The sequence below is a fragment of the Calonectris borealis genome, chromosome 1 (genome assembly GCF_964195595.1).
Source record: "Calonectris borealis chromosome 1, bCalBor7.hap1.2, whole genome shotgun sequence".
In the NCBI taxonomy this organism is placed as follows: domain Eukaryota; kingdom Metazoa; phylum Chordata; class Aves; order Procellariiformes; family Procellariidae; genus Calonectris; species Calonectris borealis.
The window spans coordinates 221021271-221039840 of NC_134312.1; the positions used below are offsets into that span (position 1 = coordinate 221021271).

The 18570-nt window shown below is 46.0% G+C and overlaps 1 protein-coding gene and 1 long non-coding RNA gene across 5 annotated transcripts in view; one reads left to right on the forward strand and one right to left on the reverse strand.

The window, feature by feature from the left end:
- Nucleotides 1-277: 277 nt before the first annotated feature.
- Nucleotides 278-4567, reverse strand: LOC142078051 (uncharacterized). The gene is made up of 2 exons (XR_012672111.1): nt 4350-4567; nt 278-941 (listed from the first exon to the last, which is right to left on the reverse strand). It is a non-coding gene; the product is annotated as an uncharacterized LOC142078051 (long non-coding RNA).
- Nucleotides 4568-4676: 109 nt separating this feature from the next.
- The window catches only part of LCMT2 (leucine carboxyl methyltransferase 2), a 43731-nt gene continuing 29837 nt past the window's right edge, over nt 4677-18570 (forward strand). The window contains exons 1-9 of one of the 4 annotated variants that reach the window (XM_075140585.1): nt 4677-4769; nt 5078-5205; nt 6770-6851; nt 7187-7367; nt 9210-9366; nt 9814-10003; nt 13095-13202; nt 14883-14973; nt 16279-16536. In XM_075140585.1, coding sequence (XP_074996686.1) covers nt 4731-4769; nt 5078-5205; nt 6770-6851; nt 7187-7367; nt 9210-9366; nt 9814-10003; nt 13095-13202; nt 14883-14973; nt 16279-16536 — 1234 coding nt within the window. In that variant the 5' untranslated portion in view covers nt 4677-4730. Of the gene's footprint in view, nt 4770-5077; nt 5206-5903; nt 5921-6769; nt 6852-7186; nt 7368-9209; nt 9367-9813; nt 10004-13094; nt 13203-14882; nt 14974-16278; nt 16537-18570 lie in introns of those variants that run through there. The other 3 variants (XM_075140587.1, XM_075140586.1, XM_075140588.1) reach the window with 3 other exon arrangements.

Genomic DNA, 18570 nt, shown 5'->3' on the forward strand with positions numbered 1-18570 from the left:
TGATTAAAGCAGCTGGAGGAGCAGTACTCCCATACATCAGGCCCCTAAACACAGGCAGAAAGGTTACTTTTGAAACTTCTCTCAATGGAAGTTAAAGGCTCCAATGTTGCTCATAGCTCTTTGAAAAAAATCCACACTGGACAATAACTGAAACTGGAGTTCGACCTGTTCAGAGAGAAAAAGCAAATTGAGACGGCGTGATAAGGTCTTTGAATAGCACGAACATAAGTGTAATACAGCATAAAGTGCCATATCAGTTTATCAGAAGTATCACGGGTGCTTTACCCCAATCCATGTTTATTCACAAAATGCAGAGAATCACTGAATGTAAATGCAACAGATACATTTGGTAACGTGTTACTTAAAACGAGCAAAGCAGCAGGTAGTACAGGAACTCTGTGGCGGGTAAGGAGATGAAGAGTGCCTCCCACCAAGCAGATGAATGGCAGAGTGGGGGTCGGTATCACTTGATGCGAAGCGTATGAGCATCCTCCTGCAAGGAGAAGACTTCAAGACATTTTTTGGAAAGCTCTGGTAGTTTTTCAGAAAGAGTTGATCATAGCAGTGCCTAAGGTCAAGCTCTTGTCCTTCAACATGGAACGGACAACATCATTTAATGAAGTTCTGAATTATTAACAAGGAGATTTTAAAAGACCACAATATTATGTGGGAATAAAACAGGGAAGCAAACCTCCTAGGATATCAACATATCTCCACTGGTGGTATTCCAAACAGACATATAATTATATTGCTCAGAAACGTATATTGGTTGTATAGTTAATGGCAATCATCACTCCCTCTTACAATGTGTGGTCAACCCTTCCACTGTTTTGTCCGGCTGATACCGTATTAAGTGTCCAACAATTTCACAAGACATGTCATTTTCATCCTATAAATATCAGTGCACTGGTAATTCCCCAAGATCCTTTGGTCCAAGATCTCTGCAAAACAAAAACAAAAGAAAAACAAAACCCCACCTCAACATCCTTTGTCCTCACATCTCCTCAGCTGGTTCTTTCACTCTCCTTGTTGATTCACAAATCTAAGTCCATTATAATACCGGTGCAAATGTTATGCCTCCAGGCTAGTATTTTAGCCATATCCTTACCTCAGTTCCCCCTTCTCTACTGCACAGTCTCTACAAGGCAATAAAACAAACCACTTCTTTTATGTTTTAAAAGTCCTCAAAACTGTTTTCTGTACTTCCTAACTTCTGTGACAAGACACAGGGTGATTGTTTCTTCTATCCACTTCCAACATCACTGCCATTAGTATCTAAGGATATCTTCTAAACTTCCTTTCCATCACCCTTTTTGAAGGAGAAAAGATTCCACTGAAGACCAAAGAATGAGAAAATCACAGTATCTTCCTTGACGGTGATGGATTTTTTTTGGACATGTTTACATCCTTAACAATGACTAGGAAGTTTGTTCCTGCGATTGTGTTCAAAGTGTTCAAAGTCAGGTTGGACAGGGCTTTAAGTAACCTGATCTAGTGAAAGATGTCCCTGCCCATGGCAGGGGGGGTGGACTAGATGATCTTTAAAGGACTCCTCCAACACAAACCATTCTATGATTCTGTGATTGTATCTTGTTTTGTTAATCACAGCCTCTTTGATGACACAGATGTATTTTGTGAAGTATTTAGGTTGTACACTCAAGACTTTCGTGTACATATAAGACTTACAAGTTATGTTGTTTATCTCTAAATTTTGCCGCACAGGTCTTAGCCTGACAAGGCCTTGCCCTGTCACTGAGGCCTCTCTGTGGTATTACATGACAATAAAATGATCAAGATCTGAGACTCATACCATATGTTCTCCTGGATCCAATTCTTACCACATTGACTAGATTGGCAGATGAATCCAGCCCTCCACTCTTGCAGTGACTGGGAGCAACAGAACAATATCAGTAGCGTTAGAACCAAGTATTTTGGGTAGCAATATTTTTAAGGCACAGTCCTACTGCCTAGCACAACACAGATCTGTAACCTTCTTATCATTCCTAGAACTGTTTACCAGGTGCAAGCTGATACAGAGACCATGCTGCAACTGATAACCTTCAGCATGCATCCAAGTGGTTAAGAAAGCAGAACAGGTAAAGGAAAATGCTTGTAGTAGATCAGAAGCACAGATTTTGTGTTGCTGAGTCAGCCCATAGAAAGACCCAAACTTCTTTGGCCCACCTTGAATGGAAGCCAGAGTCTGGATACTGTGGATAGAGTACCCTTCTGTGGGAAACAATACCTCCCATTTTATCTCTCCTCTTGTTTAGTGGTGCTGGTGTCTCACCTTCTGTGCTGGGTAGCCTGGCTGTGCCTCTCTCTCTGGAGCACTCCCTGTTATTCATTTGGGGTTCTCTGACGTCAACTCTGAGGTCAGGCAGGCAGGGCCACGCCTGTCCCTTGCCCGCTCCCAAACACAAAAGACTATAGATAGCTGCTGCAGCAAATGCTTTTCATTATGTACTCCCCCCTCCTCAGACCGCCCCCCCAGCTGGGGGTGGGAGCAGCATGGGGCCCCTAGATGCCTGTGCTGCTCTGCTGTGTGTTTTCTGTTATTTGGGGTGAGTTGCGCATTCCTCACAAGCTTTGAATGTCGTGCAGAGCCCCAGGGGAATCCTCAGAGGAGTGGGAGGAGAGACCAGGCAGGGGAAGGTTGCCCATGCACACCAGGGAAGAGGCATCCCCTCCCCCACATCAGCCTGTGATGTCCAAACCAGAGGAAAGTGCCAGGTCTATGACAGCATACCCTCTGCACACAGCATGCATCCCCTCTCAGAAACGTATTTAAAAGCTTTCTACTTCCCACGAGCAGAACTTGCTTTGCTAGCCTTAGTTTGGCAAAACACAGACCAAGAGGTGATAAATCTGTCTGCTTGTACACTTGGAGTCAGTGCCAGAAAGGCAAAGGAACAATTTCAGATTAAGAGTAACCATGAATCAAGAATAAATGGATATAAATTGGCCATTAATAAATGCAACAAGAAATCTGGAGGAGATTTCTAGCTATTACACCAATCAGGCTCCAAAACATCCTTCCAAACTAAGAAGGACATAGAAGTAAAAATCCCATCTGCTTCTAAACTAGAGCGTGATAAAATTATGATTGATTACAGAATTTTATATCTGTGACAGCTACGGATTGGACACACAGACCCAAGAATGGCTGCACACCACGTTTTCATCCTTTACCACCGCCCAGCCCCCTGCCCTCCCTCCCCAAACTATTTGGGTCTGTGTTCTTGTGTTAAACCCAGGATGCCCAGTTCATGTTTCAGTGTCTTCTCACAGAGTTTGCACAAAAGATTGCTATGGATATAGAAATGTAGGACTGGAAAGGACTTCCTGGGATGGCCGGGTAGTGAGTTCAGTGGCCACTCCCCAACTTGCTGCCATGTGTTTTGTTCCATCATAACTCTCAGGTTACTAGTATAATTGGAAATCCTGCAGGGATGAAGTGCCAGCAGGATGGGCTAGCATTCCCTGTAAGTCTTAATCTGTAAGTCTTAACCTGTAACTAAATTAAAACATCATTTCCAGATGCCAGAGATGTGGCAAGATCAACAAAATGATGAAAAGCTAGGAAAAGGGAACCTGGAGGAAAAGGAAGCCTTGATCTCTGCAGAAATTGTGCACACATCTAGAATACAAATAGAAATATAGGCGCTACCATAATGTACTGTATCCTGCACTATAACTGCAGCAGCTAGGACTAGCTCCTTCGAGTATGCCAGGAATCACCTAAAAGACAACACTAATAAAATACACCTCAGAGAAAAATTTTCATGTGGTTGTTGATAAAATGCTAGCACTGGGCTGAGGATTGAGCTTTATGGGTCCCAGTTAGAAATATGCATACTGACCATTCTCTATAAAAGTGACATTTTGAGATTTTAACTTATTTACAACTCTACAACTCCTAGTACAAATCCTAAAGAGAAATAATTCACGTCCTCTACCACAGGTACTCCCATGTTTGTCCTCAACACTGCCAGCTTTAACCCCCAAGAAGCCATGTCCCAAAACCCACGCAGTCACCACTGCCAGCTCTAGTCTAAGCTGCAGCCCAGGGAACAGAGCATGGGCAGGACAGCTGTGGGTCCTGCTGCACAGTTCTGCACCCCTCCACTGAGCACTGCACCCCGCCGGGGAACTCTGCGTCATGCCCCGGGGCAGTTCCGCACCCCCTGGGGAGCTCCGCACGCCGCCCAGGGAGCCCCGCACCGTCGGGCAGCTCCGCACCCCGCCTGGGAGATGGGCACCCTGCCCCGGGGAGATGGGCACCCTGCCCGGGACAGCCCCGCACCCTGCTCTCGACGCAGCGCTTCTCCCCCCGCCCCTCCGCTTACCGCGCAAAGGCTGCTCATTGCCATGGCGACGTGCTCCCGGCTCTCCCTCGCCACCGGGCCCAGGTACGGGCCTGCGCTCGCGGGTCCGCCAGGTGCCGCGGCGGCAGCGCTGGGAGTGGGGCGGCCAGGCCGGGACCCCGGGCATCGGGATCCCAGGGGCGGCCGGGCCGGGATCCCACGCGGGGACTGCCAGGCCAGGCCGGTCGCCCGGGGGCGGGACCGGGCTGGGGGAGCGGGCGGGACGGGCCCGCCAGGGGGCGCGCTCCACTGGCAGCTCCCCGCCCCTGACGCTCCCCGCCCGCGCGCCGCGTGTCACTGCCTGCGGCCGGCGGCGTGCTCGCGCTTCCCGTCGCTGCGGCGCGGCGCCGTGGTGCGCGCAAGATGGGCCGCGGGCGTCCGGGCGCCCCGCGCCCCGCCGCCGTGAGTGATCCCCCGCCGGGCGCCGCCGCCCCTCCGCGAGGGACCCGCCGGCTGTCTCTGCGCAGGCGGGGCCCCGGCCCGGGGAGGGGGCCTGGCTCGGCTTCTGGGGACGAGGGGAGGCAAACGCGGGGGGGAGGCTGGGACGCGGACGGCGTTCGGCGGCGCCGGCGGGAGCTGCCCTTCCCTCCCCTCGGAGGCGCTTTGGCGCTGCCGGGCCCCGCCGACCCGCCCTGGTAGGCCCGGGCGCGTCTTGGCCCGCGGTGTCGGCGCCGCGGCCTTGGGGCAGCGCTCTGTCCTTGTCCCGGCAGGTCCAAGGCACCGGCGGCAGCAGCGCCGTCAGCAAGTGCTCGGCGGCGGCGCGAGGCTACATCCAGGACCGGTTCCTGCGGCTCCTGGTGGGGCGGCGGCGGCGGCGGCGGACCCCGCTTGTCCACCGGTGAGGAGCAGGCGCTGCGCGGGGCCTTGGCTCCGGTGCCTGCGCCGGCGGGTTGCCCCGGCAGGTGTGGGGCTCGCAGCCTCCCGCCCCTTGGGCTGCAGAAAGGCCTCAGTGATCCCCCTGGCCCCTCGAGTTGTCCCTTCTGCTTAAGGCACAGCTTTTTAAAATGCCTTTTTAGGAAGGCACGCATAGTGACAGAGCAGAGCAACTTGCAGAGCACTGTCTCTCAGTAATGTAACCTTTTTAGACTATTAGTATAATTTTACATGGCTTGTAGGAAAAATTGAAAGCTTTGTTCTGAGTAAAATATATCACCAGACTGGTTCCTAACTCCAGTATTCAATGCTGCTGAAAACTACTTTAGATAAGATTTGAAAACTAACACGCTAAAAATGTTAACACGTCAATAGTTTTCTCATTAATTCTCAAGAACATTACAATTTCAGTAAGGTATTTGGTGGCTCAGGGAAACATACTATCTTTTGAATCAGTGGTGCCTGACCAGTAGGTCTTCTCTGGAGCTACATGAATGTTTTAATGTGTATGTGTAGAGGGTTCTATGCTGATATGGTAGTGGAGTTTACATAGCATGAGGCTAATAGTTTAACACAATCAAAATGACTGAATTGCCAAAGGAGTTTCATTCAGCAAAAAAAAAAAAAGCGGTGTTCAAGCAGAAGCTCACAGGCCTATGAAGACAAGTGTGGCTCATCAGGTCAGGAAGCTGAGCCTGTATTGACTTGTCACATGACATTGGCATGCCAAACCAAATTCATAGAAAGAGTTATGTATTACAGTTGTCAACACTGTCATCATGAATTTTCGGATGTGTTAGAATATCTGGTGAAATCTTTAGTCCCTGAGAGGCATGGGGATGATCACATGCTTGTTAAAGGAGGTGATAGGAACTGGTAAGCCTGTTGGGGACATGATGAAACTAACTAAAAGAGAATGCCAAGGAAAAAGAGGCACCAGTCCATGCCAGACTAGGCAAATGGTAAACACTTTCCAGGTGTTAGACTGACTTAGATTCATTAATTCAAAAACCAGAGAATGAAATTCCTTTCCTGACTTTGCTTCTCTTCCTTTTTTTGTTCCTCTCTCACTGCATTTGCACACACTGTCATTCATTTTCTTATACCCAATAGCTGCTTGTAAGTAAAGGAATTAATTTCATACTGTTATGGCATCTGATTTGGGGCAGAAACTCAGGTATTAGCCACCCACATTGCAGGGGAGCATCCTGACTCTCTGGATTCATACTTTTTCATCCAGTGAATAATTATTTATGCAAAACGGAACAGGTCCAGCTAGGATATCTACACGTTTTCCCTGGGTTATCCATAGTCTTGTTGGTTAATACGCTTACTGAATACAGGAGATCTGTATTTATTAACAAGGTCTAGATACAGCAAAATCATCAGACATCTCCCAGTGCAGTTCTATAAATGTGGGGTTATTGGGTAGAAGCTGAGAGAAAAAATCAGTTTTTTGAAATGGAGGATGCCAGTGCTGGGGAAATAGGGTTCCTGGACAGTGATTACAATTGAATTTCATTGCACAGGGGTTATTACATCCGCATCCGTGCTGTGGATCACTGTGTTCAAGACTTCCTGCTGAAGACCCAAAGCCACCCAAGGACACAGGTGCATTTTTTTTGTCTGGGTGTACTGGCAGTTTCCACTATATGTGTGAAAAGGCTGTTTGGTATCTTGGCACTGCAGTAGCTTATTAGTGCATTTGTTGTGATCCTTTTGAGAAGAGCACAGAGAGCCTGACTGGCACCACTGTGGCTGTCCATTTGTTACTTTGACAGAAATATCTGGGAGGGGGCAATGCCTACACAAAATTCTTCTACCTCTTGCAGGAGATTGCCTGATTTTGTCACTCTACAGATGATGTTACTGAATATTTTTCACACCTAGATGCTCAGGATGCTGCTAGAGTTGAGTATAACTTTTTTCTGATACTTTCTCTGCAGATCCTGTCTTTAGGTGCTGGCTTTGACTCCTTATACTTCCGTTTGAAGGACATGGGTCTTCTGCATCACACTGTGGTATATGAGGTGGATTTCCCAAATGTGGCATGCCAAAAAGCTACTCTGATCAAAAGAATGAAAGAGTTGTCAGCACTGGTGGGAGATATTGGAGGGGAAGGATTAGGTATGATATTTATGGAAGGTTTTCTAGGTACTAAGTGTTTAGAAGAAGCAAACATAGCTTCAGCCTTTAAAAAGTGAGATATGATGGTAGAGGAACTATGAAGTTGTAGATGAAAAGCATGTTCGTTTTCTGAAACATTTTGGAACAAATAAATAATTCGTAACCATTGGGAGGTAACAAGAAGATGTATAGCTGCCAGAATGGATTTGTCAGGAACAGATTATGTCAAACCAAGTTCAGTTTCTTTCTGTTACAATTTCTGAAGTACTGTGTCCAGCTTTGGGCTCACTAGTACAAAGACAGTGGCAAACTGCAGCATGTCCAGTGAGAGGTCATGAGGATGATAAAGTGGTGGAGCACATGGCATGCGAGGGGAGGCTGAGAGAACTGGGTTTGTTCAGCCTTAAGAAGAGGAGATTGGGAGGGAGGAAGGTGAGTCTTACTGCAGTCTTCAACTACCTAACGGGAGAGTGTAGAAAAGATGGAGCCAAACTTTTCTTGGAGGCATGAAGCAAACAGTCAAGGGGCAATGGTTGCAAGTTGTAACAAAGGAAATTCCAGTTACGTATAATGAAAGTGTTTGGGGTTTTTTTTTTTTAATGCCATGTGAGTAGTTAAAAACGGGAACAGACTGCCCAGAAAGCTGGTGGAATCTCCAGCCTTGGAGATACTTAGTTGACTGGACAAAGCCTTGAGCAACCTGATACAGGTAACTCTGCTGTGAGCAAGGAGTTGGACTAGGTGACCTTCAAAGGCACCTTTCAACCTAAATTATACTGTGATTTATGGGCTTTATGGATGAGCTTTTTCAGTTTCGTCTTGAATCCATTCACATTTTTAATGTCGGCAGCATCCTGTGGCAAAGAATTCTGTCCATACGAATAATCTTCAAGTACTTCAACTAAAAGGCAGGTGTCAAAAGAATTGGGAATACCCTATTCTTTGTGTCTGGAGGGCAGGAAGTGATGGATAGACAAGTTAATTGTTAGAAGAAATTAACAGGGAACACTGGGATGGGCTTCTGAAGAAGGCCATTTTGCCTCCAGTAATGGATGCCTTGGAGAACAGTGTAGATTAACAGTTCTCAGGACGGGTATAATTGTTGGATTGCACTGGTATGGAGACATGGAGTAGGTGATTTCTAAAGGTACTTTACAGTTTGCTTTGTTTATAGATTTGGTTTTGGTTGAAACAGGTCAACAAGCTATAGCTTATGATATTCTTATGGAGTGCAGAGGTATGCCATGATAATGCTTGCAAGTCATAAATTGGAACTTATTTCTGAGAACAGTAATCTGTGAGACTAGTCCTGGTGTTTGCAGAGAGCTAGCATGTGCTAGTTCAGGATTCGATGCCATTTTACAGAAATGAAATCTATTTAAAAAACAAACACACCCCAAAATACTTGAGAATGGTTTTGTGGTTGTGAGGCAAAGCATTCAAATTCTATCAAAGCAATGGTACTTTCTTAGCCTAAACTGAAAGGTCTATAAGTAAGAGCCCTTAAGATTTGATTCTGAATTACAGGTTCTATAAAAATGTTGTTGAAGTAAATATGATAAAGTTTTGTTGTTATAGTAAATGTGATAGTTCTGTGATAAATCTGTAGGTGAAATTTGCATTAGGAATAATGGAGTTTTAGATCTGCATTTAATGGGTCGCTTCTTGACACTATCCCTTTATGGTTCATTTGGTGATGAGGATTTTCTTGTACGTGTCCCAAAGAAATTGAGTTGATGGGCACAGCCTTGTAAGCGATTGTCTGTGGGGTTGATTCTCCTGTTTGTTCCTTTTGGTCTCAGTATTGCACTGTAGTGAGATTGTATCATTTTTGTCTTCCAGGAGTCATTACCTTTTCTGGAGAGGATTATAAATTACTGGGAGTGGATTTATCAGAGCTGTCTGAGCTGGAGAGAGCCCTGCAGGAAGCAGGACTGGACAATGAAATCCCCACCCTCCTCATAGCAGAGGTGGTGCTCACCTACATGGAAAATAGCAGGTCAGTTGAGTTATCCTCTGTTAGCTAGGTGGTAAAATGAAAAGAACAAGCTGCTTTGTATGTACGTCACCTGGGGCTAGGAAACCTTCTGTCTTATAACTAAAGCTTCAGGAATTCTGTGGAAGTTTCAAGCAGCTCCATACATCATAATTGTGATGGGGTAATTGATGTCCATGTGACATCCTAAAAGGGAGGAAAAAAAGAAGAAGAAGAAAAACCTCGAAGGAGTGATTTTCAGTTTTTTGTTCTTCTCATCCCCTGAATTCTCTGCACAAATGAGGGAGCAGATGTTCATAAGTCCCCAGCACAGGATTCTCTTTTGTGTATTACCTCTGTCAGGATGCCTTAATAGCATGCTTTGTGGTGTTGCCGGAAGATATATTGCATCTGCCATATGATAGGTGGGCCCTCAATTATTTACTTTGTTATGCACAATCTGCCTGACAGGTCAGATGCCTTGATTCAGTGGGCAGCAGAGCACTTCTCTCGGGCATGCTTTCTGCTGTATGAGCAGATGCACCCAGAGGACGCCTTTGGACGTGTCATGCAGCAGCATTTTAGCCAGCTGAACTCTGCACTTCATTCTTTGCCACAGTACCCTGATTGTGAGGCACAGCAAAGGCGCTTTTTTGAAAAGGTAAGTACCTGCAGCTCTAGGACACACAGAGCTAAATCATGCATTTACCTGGGAAAGACTGTAACATTAAATAATTTTGGAAGTCATCAGCTGTGTCAGTTACGGCTTGAAGCAAACAGAGCCAAGGCTGAGACACTGCCTTCTCTAGTAGCATGACTAGTCTCCCTATATGTTAGGGAGTATTTTGACTGTCTAGAGCTCAATGATAGTGATGATGAGGTCGAGTGCTTGTGGGTAAGGATGAGGGGGAAGGCCAACAAGGCAGATACCCTGCTGCGAGTCTGTTATAGACCACCTAACCAGGACAAGGAGGCAGACGAAATATTCTACCAGAGGTTCGCAGAAGTCTCCCAGTTGCTAGCTCTTGTTCTCGTGGGGGACTTCAACTTTCTGGACGTCTGCTGGAAATACCACAGGGCAGAGAGGAAACAGTCAAGGAGGTTCCTGGAGTGTGTGGAAGATAACTTCCTGACGCAGATGGTGAGTGAGCCCACTAGGGGAGGTGCCTCGCTTGACCTGCTGTTCACAAACAGAGAAGGACTGGTGGGAGATGTGGTGGTTGGAGGCCGGCTTGGGCTTAGTGACTATGAAATGATAGAATTCTCAATACTTGGTGAAGTAAGGAAGGGGGCCAGCAAAACCGCTACCATGGACTTCCGGAGGGCAGACTTTGGCCTGCTCAGGACACTGGTCGAGAGGGTCCCTTGGGAGACAGTCCTGAAGGGCAAAGGGGTCCAGGAAGGCTGGACATTCTTCAGGAAGGAAGCCTTAAAGGCGCAGGAGCGCGCTGTCCCCATGTGCCGTAAGAAGAACGGGCGGGGAAGACGACCGGCCTGGCTGAATGGGGAGCTCTGGCTGGGACTCAGGAAAAAAAGGAGAGTTTATCACCTTTGGAAGAAGGGGCAGGCAGCTCAAGAAGAGTACAGGGATCTCATTAGGTCGTGCAGAGAGGAAATTAGAAAGGCAAAAGCCCAGCTAGAACTCAACCCGGCCACTGTCGTGAGAGACAATAAAAAATGCTTTTACAAGTATATTAATGACAAAAGGAGAGCCAAGGAGAATCTCCATCCTCTATTGGATGCGGGGGGAAACATTGCCACCAAGGACGAGGATAAGGCTGAGGTACTTAACGCCGTCTTTGCCTCAGTCTTTAATAGTCAGAGCAGTTATCCTCAGGGTACTCAGCCCCCTGAGCTGGAAGACAGGGACGGCGGGCAGGATAAACCCCCCATAATCCAAGAGGAAGCAGTTAACGACCTGCTACGCCACCTGGACGCTCACAAGTCTATGGGTCCGGATGGGATCCACCTAAGGGTGCTGAGGGAGCTGGCGGAGGAGCTTGCCGAGCCGCTCTCCATCATTTACCAGCAGTCCTGGTTAACTGGGGAGGTCCCGGACGACTGGAGGCTTGCCAATGTGATGACCATCTACAAGAAGGGCCGGAAGGAGGATCCGGGCAACTATAGGGCGGTCAGCCTGACCTCGGTGCTGGGGAAGATTATGGAGCGGTTCATTTTGAGGGTGCTCACGAGCCATGTCCGGGACAACCAGGGGATCAGGCCCAGCCAGCACGGGTTCATGGAAGGCAGGTCGTGCTTGACCAACCTGATCTTCTATGACCAGGTGACCCGCCTAGTGGATGAGGGAAAGGCTGTGGATGTGGTCTACCTGGACTTCAGTAAAGCCTTTGACACTGTCTCCCACGGCATTCTCCTAGAGAAACTGGCGGCTCACGGCCTACACAGGTACACTCTTCGCTGGATAAAAAACTGGCTGGACGGCCGGGCCCAGAGAGTTGTAGTGAACGGAGTTAAATCCAGTTGGCAGCCGGTCACGAGCGGTGTTCCCCAGGTCTCAGTTTTGGGGCCGGTCCTGTTCAATATCTTTATCAATGATCTGGACGAGGGGATCGAGTGCTCCCTCAGTAAGTTTGCAGACGACACCAAGCTGGGCGGGAGTGTTGATCTGCTGGAGGGTAGGAAGGCTCTGCAGAGGGACCTGGACAGGTTGGATCGATGGGCTGAAGCCAATTGTATGAGATTTAACAAGGCCAAGTGCCGGCTCCTGCACTTTGGCCACAACAACCCCATGCAACGCTACAGGCTTGGGCAAGAGTGGCTGGAAAACTGCCCAGAGGAAAAGGACCTGGGGGTGCTGGTTGACAGCCCGCTGAACTTGATCCGGCAGTGTGCCCAGATGGCCAAGAAGGCCAACGGCATCCTGGCCTGTATCAGAAATAGTGTGGCCAGCAGGAGCAGGGAAGTGATCGTGCCCCTGTACTTGGCACTGGTGAGGCCGCACCTCAAATCCTGTGTTCAGTTTTGGGCCCCTCACTACAAGAAGGACATTGAGGTGCTGGAGCGTGTCCAGAGAAGGGCAACGAAGCTGGTGAAAGGCCTGGAGCACAAGTCTTATGAGGAGCGGCTGCGGGAACTGGGGGTGTTTAGTCTGGAGAAGAGGAGGCTGAGGGGAGACCTCATCGCGCTCTACAACTACCTGAAGGGAGGTTGTAGCGAGGTAGGTGTTGGTCTCTTCTGCCAAGTAACAAGCTATAGGACGAGAGAAAATGGCCTCAAGTTGCGCCAAGGGAGGTTTAGATTGGATATTAGGAGAAATTTCTTCACTGAAAGAGTGGTCAGGCCTTGGAACAGGCTGCCCAGGGAATTGTTTGAGTCACCATCCCTGGAGGTATTTAAAAGACGTGTAGATGAGGCACTTAGGGAAATGGTTTAGTGGGCATGGTGGTGGGTTGACGGTTGGACTCGATGATCTTAGAGGTCTTTTCCAACCTTAATGATTCTATGATTCTATGATTCTAGTCCTTTGAAGGTCCTTGCAACCAACTTGCAGCCTACTTTCTGGTATGGGATTAAGGCAAGATGGGTTCCTCTGAGACTTTTGGTATAATAAATTAAGTTCTTAAGAGCTTTACAGGTAACAGATCTATCCTCACCAGATTCTGGGCTGCTGTTTTTCCAGCTAGGCGGTCCTAAAGGCTCATGCAGGTGTTTAATTTAGGGTCTTTGTTTTCTTGTGGGAATTGAGTCTCTGTCCTTTCAGAGGTAATAATTTTGAGGTATTTCTGTTTTAGGGCTGGACTGAGTGCAGTGTCATGGATATGAATGAGTTTTTCACCTGTTGTACTCCAGAAGATGAGCAGCAAAGAGTGCAGGCTCTGGAGCCTTTTGATGAATATGAGGTAACACTCCTTTATTCTGAATATCAGTGACCTGGCTTTGATACAGTAAGGTGTCTGCAATTTCTTATAGTCACAGTTCTGTACAAGAGCTGCTGAGGCATAGGTGTTCATGTAGGCAGAAATGATCTTGAATCAGACTTAGTTAATGCAGAGCCTGCAGGAAGCTCCATGTGAAGCTGTGGCAAGTAGTATTGGAAGAAGACTCTCTTTGGTGTTCGAAAAGCTTCTTGTTCCTTCCTCAATGAGTGGTCTCTCAGGGAGACAGTCTTAGCATAGCAAACTAGCTGGTGGTATAAAAGATGTTGTAGATGCTAAAAGTTTGCATGGATTCAAGGGGCAATTATTTTAATGAAAAAGAAATCCATTGAAAATTACTGAATACATAAAAATACACCTGATAGAACGTTCCTGACTGCAAATGGTTGGGAGCATTCCTGGGGGAAGTAGGTGCACTTGCCCTGCTGTCTTGCATTGCTGTAGGCTATTACTGTTTGTCATTGTTGGATACTGGTTACTTGTTTCAGATATTTTTTGGTCTGACTTTGTACAGCCATTCCTATATTAATGGTTGAAATTTAACTATGACTCTCTTCTTTGCCAGCAGTTAACATAAAAATGGCAGTTTGTGACTATTTGAAGTCTAGAAGAGAAGTCAAAGATACAGGATATTTATCTCAAAGTTACTCAGTAGGATACTTAGTAGAAGTTTCCCTTTCAATTTTGTGGTTCTCTGTTTATAATTCTCTCTAGAAATCTAACAGCCTGCAGTATGAGAACAGTTTAATGTGCTTGCGTTTATTTTGCCATCATGCAGGATCTGCTCTGCTACATGAATGCAAAAGTGATGACTGAAATATGCTGGCAGATTTGCAAAGTGGTGTAGAAATATCTGCAAGAATTATTGTAGATCAAGGCAATTGCTCATACAGCGAGACAGTAAAGACTTTTTTCCATTTTCCTTATAGAGGAGGTTAACATGTACACAAGTCCAAGCTGAAAAATGTGCATAGGAATAAGATGTGTGATAACAGAGGGCTCTACAATTAGCCTTTGAGATAAAGTAAGATCCAGGTCTTACTGGAAATAAGCTTGATCGAATTAGATAAGAAAGGTGAAATACACACTTAGTGCTGAGGGTGACTTATCAGACCATGTTGCACCTTTGAACATTTGTGATTTCTTTGGGATCACTTATATTCCATGACCTTTAGGAAACCTTCATCCCTCTGGTATACAGCCCTCTCTTCTATGATCAAAACTGGGAAGCATAAAGGGAAGCTGATTACAAAAAAAAAAATTCAGTATGCAATGTATAATTAAGCTATGGAACTCCTTGCCACAGCATGTTACAGATGATAAAAGTTTATGTTAGTTCAAAGAGCAACTGAATAGGCTCATGGATGAGAAATTTATCAAGGATTGTTCCATGCAAAGACACAGCTGCTTGCTTAGAAAATCCCTGAGCTGTAAATTTTTGAAGGTTGAGGTGAGGAAGGTATTTACACACTTGCTCTTTCTCAGATTCAACTTTAGTCTTCTGATTTTGGCCACTGTTGGAAACAGTGCTAGGCTAGGTTGATCTTTGATTTGATCACCCTGGCCATTCTGAGATCCTTACTACTGCTTGCTGTAAGATTTTGAGGGCGGTTGTTTTTGTTTTTTTCTTTGGGCTTGCTACAGGAATGGCATCTGAAATGTTCTCATTATTTTGTCTTGACTGCATCAAAGGGGATGGAACCTTCCTGGACTCCCTTGTTATCCAATATGACAGGTACATACTGACTAGTTTTCGTAGTATTCTTTTATCCCGTGCAGGCTTCTCTGAAGTGCGATTGTCCCTGGTCCTTAAACCTTAAAGGCTCCTAAATGCGTAGGATCTATCCTTAAGTTAAAAAAAAAAATCTGACATTTGCTTAACTGACATTAATACAGTGAAGGCACTTCATTCATTAGAGACAGGAATAGGGTCTTTCTGCTGCTGTCTCTGTTGTATTCAAAACTGATAGCTAGAGCCTTCAAAGTCTGATAAATTATCCATGCTTAGATACCTTTTGCCATTTTCAGTAAAAAATATGTCTCAAATACCAGTATGTGCCCCCAACTATCCTCTCAAATAGATTTGGATCCCTGTTCAAGAGAGTGCAAGTACTAAATCTTCCAAACAAAACATAGTAAGTATATTTTCTGAAATGAAAAAAACCTCAGTCTTAAAAAGATCCATCTGTAGGAAGACATTTAAACCCAAGGAGATGAAGTTTTTTACTTCATCAAACAACAGAAAGTAGGGTTTTTTCTAAACAACATTCAGGTACAGGCAATTTTTCCTGGTGTGGCATACAAAAAATAGACTGAGAGCTGCTTCTCTTCCACCTCATCATCTCTTATAACACAAGAATAAGGCACTTCATTAAAACAGAGAAGACGCAAATTCAAAACTGATTAAAAGAAAACAATTTGTACACTGTGTAGGTGAGCTAGAGTCCTGTGTTGAAAACTTGTTTCATACTAAGGGATATAGTGTTTAGAGAGAAGATATTTAGATAACTGAAAATATTATTTTATAGTAGGACCATTGGAATTGACAGATTATTCGTCATGCTTTAGAACTTTATTTCAATGCTTTTGTGAAGGTAGGATCAAAATCTAGCATGAAACTGTGAAATCCAGCTTCCAGATGTTTGTCCTTTTTCTGCTGTTCTTTGCTATTTAAGTAGCCAAATATTGTCTTCATCAGAAAGGTACTCTTTTGAAGGTATTGCAGTGATTCCTATCTTGCTACAGCAGTTTAGGACACTGCAGTCTCTTAGCCAGTCTTACCTGCACCCCGTTAAAGCAGTCTCAGAACTGTGTCAGGAGTTGAGGGAGCAGTAGGTCAGAAGTTGAAAGTTGGCACAGTGGTAGTTTAAACTATTACAGCTTGATTTCTAGGGCATGTCAGATTGTCTGTGTGCTCTGTCAACTTGCTTCACAATTTTTTCTTCTAGAAAAGCTGAATAGACTTGCTTAATCTCTCATTTAAAATGTAGTCCTTGATTGTTGTTTCTGCATAAGTTCTTTGGTTCTCTTTGGCTTACAGTTCCTCATCGTGATGGTCCTGTCAGGATGGCTGGGAGTATCAATGCAGCAGTGTGTGCAACGCACTCTGAAATTTCTGGCCTGAGACGTTACGGTCACCGCTCTGTTCTTATAAAACCCAATGTGATTCTAACCACTGGAGGCTTTGGGGAGGAGGATGGACAGCACTGCCGTATGAGAAATTTTCATGTGCTAATTAAGCATGCAGGCTATTGGAAAGCTGGCTGTGTGAAAAAGGAAAATCCTGATAAAAGATGGGGTGAGTTCTCAGACTGATAGCAAGGGTAAGGAAGATGTTCTTTTGCTAACAACGAAATAATGTCTAGTGGAAAAGTGATGTCACAGCGCAATTATGCTGGCAGTCAAAGAGATCTGAAGGTTCTGAATGCTAAGTGCCGTGTCCTGCACTCGGGTCATAACAACCCCATGCAACGCTACAGGCTTGGGGAAGAGTGGCTGGAAGGCTGCCTTCTAAATGAAAGAAACCTCGTGCTCTTACTCTTCTGTTCAGCTATCCATTGCTGTTATCCTAGTTGCTCTTCCATATGTATGTCTTCTAGTTTAAAGTAATGTCTCTGTAATACAGCAGCTCATAATTCCTGTTGTGGTCTGAAGAAATGTCATCTGCACCTTACAGAAAGGCATTTAAGGGAAGGCTTCCTTTCTCTAGTGGAAATGGCTTGCTTCCTGTACTTAGGGATGACATTTGCTTTTTCATAATTGCATCATCTTACTATCTTATATGTGACTCACACACAGGTATTCTTCCTCTTCTGTGATTTCTAATTAGGGTCATTTCCAGCTTCTGACTAAATTTTTTCTAATACATTGCTAAGACTAAGATCCACAATGCCACAAGGCAGTTACTCTCCATGGTTTCTAATACCTTGGTATTTGTGGCAACATGTTTATTGATATGGGTTCAAATGCATTAACTTTTACTTTTTGATAGATTAATCAAATACATGGGGCTGATGGTGCTGAAAGATGGTGTTGATGTGATCACAAGGCTGCTGTCCATGATATATAAAAAAATTGTGCCTTTGGAGAGGTCCTTGATGACTGGAAATAAGCTAATAGAGCTGGCAGATCTTTAGTGATACTTTCCGTAAAGCGCAAGAGCTCTCGATCCCCATGTGTAAGAAATCAGGAAAGGAAGGCAAGAGACCAGCGTGGCTGAGTCAAGACCTGCTGGTCAAACTAAAGGGCAAGAAGGAAATGGATACGTATCCAGGGAAATGCACAGGCAGTGGAAGAAGGGACAGGTATCCTGGAAAGAGTGTAAGGACCTTGCCCGGTTGTGTAGGGGTGGGGTCAGGAAGGCCAAGGTGCAGCTGGAAGTGAACTTGGCAAGGGAGGCAAAGAATAATAAGAAGGGCTTCTATAGGTGCGTCTGCCAGAAAAGGAAGGTCAAAGAGAGTGTACCCCCGCGATGAACACGACTGGCAAACTGGTAACAGACGAGGAGAAGGCTGAGGCACTCAGCCTGTTTCAGACGACACCAAGTTGGGCGGGAGTGTTGATCTGCTCGAGGGTAGGAAGGCTCTGCAGAGGGACCTGGACAGGCTGGATCGATGGGCTGAGGCCAACTGTATGAGATGTAACAAAGCTAAGTGCCATGTCCTGCACTCGGGTCATAACAACCCCATGCAATGTTATAGGCTTGGGGAGGAGTGGCTGGAAAGCTGCCAGCAGAAAAGGACCTGGGAGTGTTGGTCAACAGCCGGCTGAACATGAGCCGCAGTGTGCCCAGGTGGCCAAGAAGGCCAACAGCATCCTGGCTTGTATCAGATATAGTGTGGCCAGCAGGAGTAGGGAAGGGATTGTCCCCCTGTACTCGGGCAGTGGTGAGGCCGCACCTCGAATACTGTGTTCAGTTTTGGGCCCCTCACTACAAGAAGGACATTGAGGTGCTGGAGTATGTCCAGAGAAGGGCAATGAAGCTGCTGAAGGGTCTGGAGAACAAGTCTTGTGAGGAGCCGGCTGAGGGAACTGGGGTTGTTTAGTCTGGAGAAAGGGAGGCTGAGGGGAGACCTTATCGCTCTCTACAGCTACCTGAAAGAAGGTTGTAGCAAGGTGGGTGTCGATCTCTTCTCCCAAGTAACAAGTGATAGGACGAGAGGAAACGGCCTCAAGTTACACCAGGGGAGGTTTAGATTGGATATTAGGAAAAATTTCTTCACTGAAAGGGTTGTCAAGCCTTGGAACAGGATGCCCAGGGAAGTGGTTGAATCACCATCCCTGGAGGTATTTAAAAGACGTGTAGGTGTGGTGCTTACAGACATGGTTTAGT